General features: G+C 40.2%; 1 protein-coding gene across 1 annotated transcript; it reads right to left on the bottom strand.

The window, feature by feature from the left end:
- Nucleotides 1-448: 448 nt before the first annotated feature.
- LOC121982918 lies at nucleotides 449-2,435 on the bottom strand. Its single transcript, XM_042535924.1, has 3 exons — nucleotides 2,085-2,435; nucleotides 967-2,027; nucleotides 449-596 (listed from the first exon to the last, which is right to left on the bottom strand). Exons 1-3 carry the CDS (start codon nucleotides 2,433-2,435, stop codon nucleotides 449-451), a joined length of 1,560 nt encoding a protein of 519 aa, XP_042391858.1.
- Nucleotides 2,436-2,916: the final 481 nt, after the last annotated feature.

The following is a 2,916-nucleotide window of genomic DNA, read 5'->3' as shown; positions in this document are numbered from 1 at the left end:
GCACTCGTAATGCGCGGAAGAATTGATCGGCTCACACCTTGATGCATAAAGGACAAGGCTTTTGCATCCTTCGTCTTGTTCTCTTTATGCTCTTTTTTCTGCGCATTTGTAAATGCCGCAACCTCCTTCGGAGTATGAGCAATATACCCCTCATCAATAACATCCCATAATTCGCGAGACACGAATACGGTCCTCATAAGCACGTTCCATAATTCAAAAATCTTGACCAACAAAGATGGGGATACCTTGTTGGGAATATGTGAACGCGAGTTCTTGGTTGCTTGTAGACGCCATTGATAAATATGCGAGAGATATTTAGAACAAAAACCTTTAGCTCTGATACCACAAAATATGTTGGGTATTTCCAAGACTTATGCTTTTAGTCGTTGGAATTATACTAGAAAAAAAACTCTTCGCTAATGGGTGACGAGGGTAGCGTGGATAAGCCTCAGTAGTAGGCGATAGCATTAGTGAGTCGTGCATTGCTCTCGGCGACTCCATTTTGTTGCGGGCTGTATCGAACTGCCAATGCCTTTGGATCCCCTTCTCTTTGCAATAATCCATGAAGGCATTTCCAATAAATTCTCCTCCACGATCTGTGCGAAGAATTTTTATTTTTCTCCCACACTGATTTTCTACAAGTCTCTTGAACTCCAAAAATTTCGGGAATGCTTCTGACTTTTGGTTGAGTATGTAGACCCACATCATCCTGGTGTAGTCATCCACGAATAAGAGAAAATACTTGTAATTGTTGAGAGATGGAGTTTGCGTTGGTCCGCAAATATCTGCATGTACCAACTCGAGAGGGACTTTGGCTCTATAAGATATTTTTGGAAATGGTAGCCGATGCATTTTGCCGAAAATGCATCCTTCACATGGTTTATCTTGGTATGGAAAATTTGGAAGCCCAAATACCATTTTCTTTTTTTTAGTAAATTTAAACCTTTGTAGCTCAAATGTCCATACCTCAAATGCCAGATCTTATGATCTCCATCCGTCATGCTTTGAAGTGCAACTTTCTCGGCTAATGGCAAGTTTAGAGGAAATACTTTATTCTGACTCATCTTAATTCTTGCCATCGTGAGTTTCTTCTGCTTGTCAATAATGACACAATGATCATTATTGAACTCCACCTTGTAGTTTTTCTGCAAGAGCTGGCCAACACTCAATAAATTTTGAGTTAATTCCGGCACATACAGGACATCTTTGATGATATTGTCTTTCCCTTCTTTTGTCTGAATAGAAACCGCACTTTTTCCAATAATTTTAAGTGCTTTGCCATCTCCAATCTTTACCTCTGATGAAAATGATTCATCGATATCCACGAACATCTTCTTATTTCCAGACATATGGTTGCTGCAGCCGCTATCCACATACCAAATATTCTCAAGTTGCTGTTGAGAATTTAAGCATGAATAAAATACCTGATCGGCTTCATTTTTTTCAGAGAAGTTTGCCTCCTTTGTCTCATCCTCATCTTGAAACCAACAGTCTTTTTTTGAGTGATTTGCATTTCTGCACCTTTTGCATCTATTCCAACAACTTTGAGTGTCATGACCATTTCTTCGGCATATGCGACAATAAGAATCTGAATCTTGATTCTTGAATCGCGAGCTAGAGTTACCTCTTCCTCCTCTACCTTGACCACGAGTATTAGAATTTTGAAATCTGCCACGACCTCTTCCTTGCGATGCTCTTTGTGCCGATATATTCTTCTTCTCTTGCGGGCTGTCTTTCTCTTTTTGAGAAACATTCATTTTTCCTTGAAAAGCTTGTTCCAAGGTTTGAGTAGAGAATCTGTTCATCCTCTTTTCATGGGCTTCAAGAGAACCCATGAGTTCATCCAAAGACAATTTTGATAGATCTTTGGATTCTTCGATCGCTGCAACTATATGCTCAAATTTCGCTGGCAAACATCGTAGGACTTTCTCTATAATCTTTTTCTCTTCTAGAGTATCTCCATATCCTCGAATTTGATTTATAACTGTTAAAACTCTGGAGAGAAAGTCTTGCACATTTTCAGAATCCTTCATGCCCAAATTATCGAAATCTCACCATAGATTTTGCAATTTAATTGTGATTACCTTCTCATGGCCTCCGAACTGATTTTTTAGAATTTGCCAGGCCTCTTTTGCGGTCTTAGCACTCGTAATGCGCGGAAGAATTGATCGGCTCACCCCTTGATGCATAAAGGACAAGGCTTTTGCATCCTTCGTCTTGTTCTCTTTATGCTCTTTTTTCTGCGCATTTGTAAATGCCGCAACCTCCTCCGGAGTATGAGCAATATACCCCTCATCAATAACATCCCATAATTCGTGAGACACGAATACGGTCCTCATAAGCACGTTCCATAATTCAAAATCTTGACCAACAAAGATGGGGATACCTTGTTGGGAATATGTGAACGCGAGTTCTTGGTTGCTTGTAGATGCCATTGATAAATATGCGAGAGATATTTAGAACAAAAACCTTTTGCTCTGATACCACAAAATATGTTGGGAATTTCCAAGACTTATGCTTTTAGTCGTTGGAATTATACTAGAAAAAAAAACTCTTCTGCTAATGGGTGACGAGGGTAGCGTGGATAAGCCTCAGCCGTAGGCGATAGCATTAGTGAGTCGTGCATTGCTCGATTGCTAGGAGAACCCAGTTGTTGGCCGACAGGAGGGGAAGGGTGAGAGTGGCGGCGTTGGTCGTCTGCGAGCAGCGGGCGTCGTCAGGTCGAGTGCACAGCGGCGCTGTGAGCATGCGGAAGAGAACCAAGGCTTGGATTTTTAATTAACGAACTTAGGTTTTGATAAACAAACCCTAAACTTATATATCTTATCAACTCTCACTTTAATTAGGTATTTCTAAATAGACTTTTCTCTTACCCATTTATATCCCTTAAAACCTAAAATAGTTCATTTAAAATTC

The sequence above is a fragment of the Zingiber officinale genome, chromosome 5A (assembly GCF_018446385.1).
Source record: "Zingiber officinale cultivar Zhangliang chromosome 5A, Zo_v1.1, whole genome shotgun sequence".
NCBI classification, from domain to species: domain Eukaryota; kingdom Viridiplantae; phylum Streptophyta; class Magnoliopsida; order Zingiberales; family Zingiberaceae; genus Zingiber; species Zingiber officinale.
The sequence above is the reverse complement of the archived record's forward strand: the minus strand, read 5'-3'. Positions and strand labels throughout refer to the sequence as shown.

Excerpts from the sequence above, each read along its gene's own strand:
- LOC121982918 (XM_042535924.1), bottom strand. The coding sequence starts at position 2,435 with ATGGCATCTACAAGCAACCAAGAACTCGCGTTCACATATTCCCAACAA. Across the intron at positions 2,028-2,084 it reads AGTTCGGAGGCCATGAGAAG|GATTCTGAAAATGTGCAAGA; the intron begins GTAATCACAATT and ends TTGGGCATGAAG. Across the intron at positions 597-966 it reads CATAAGATCTGGCATTTGAG|ATCGTGGAGGAGAATTTATT; the intron begins GTATGGACATTT and ends TTCTTCGCACAG.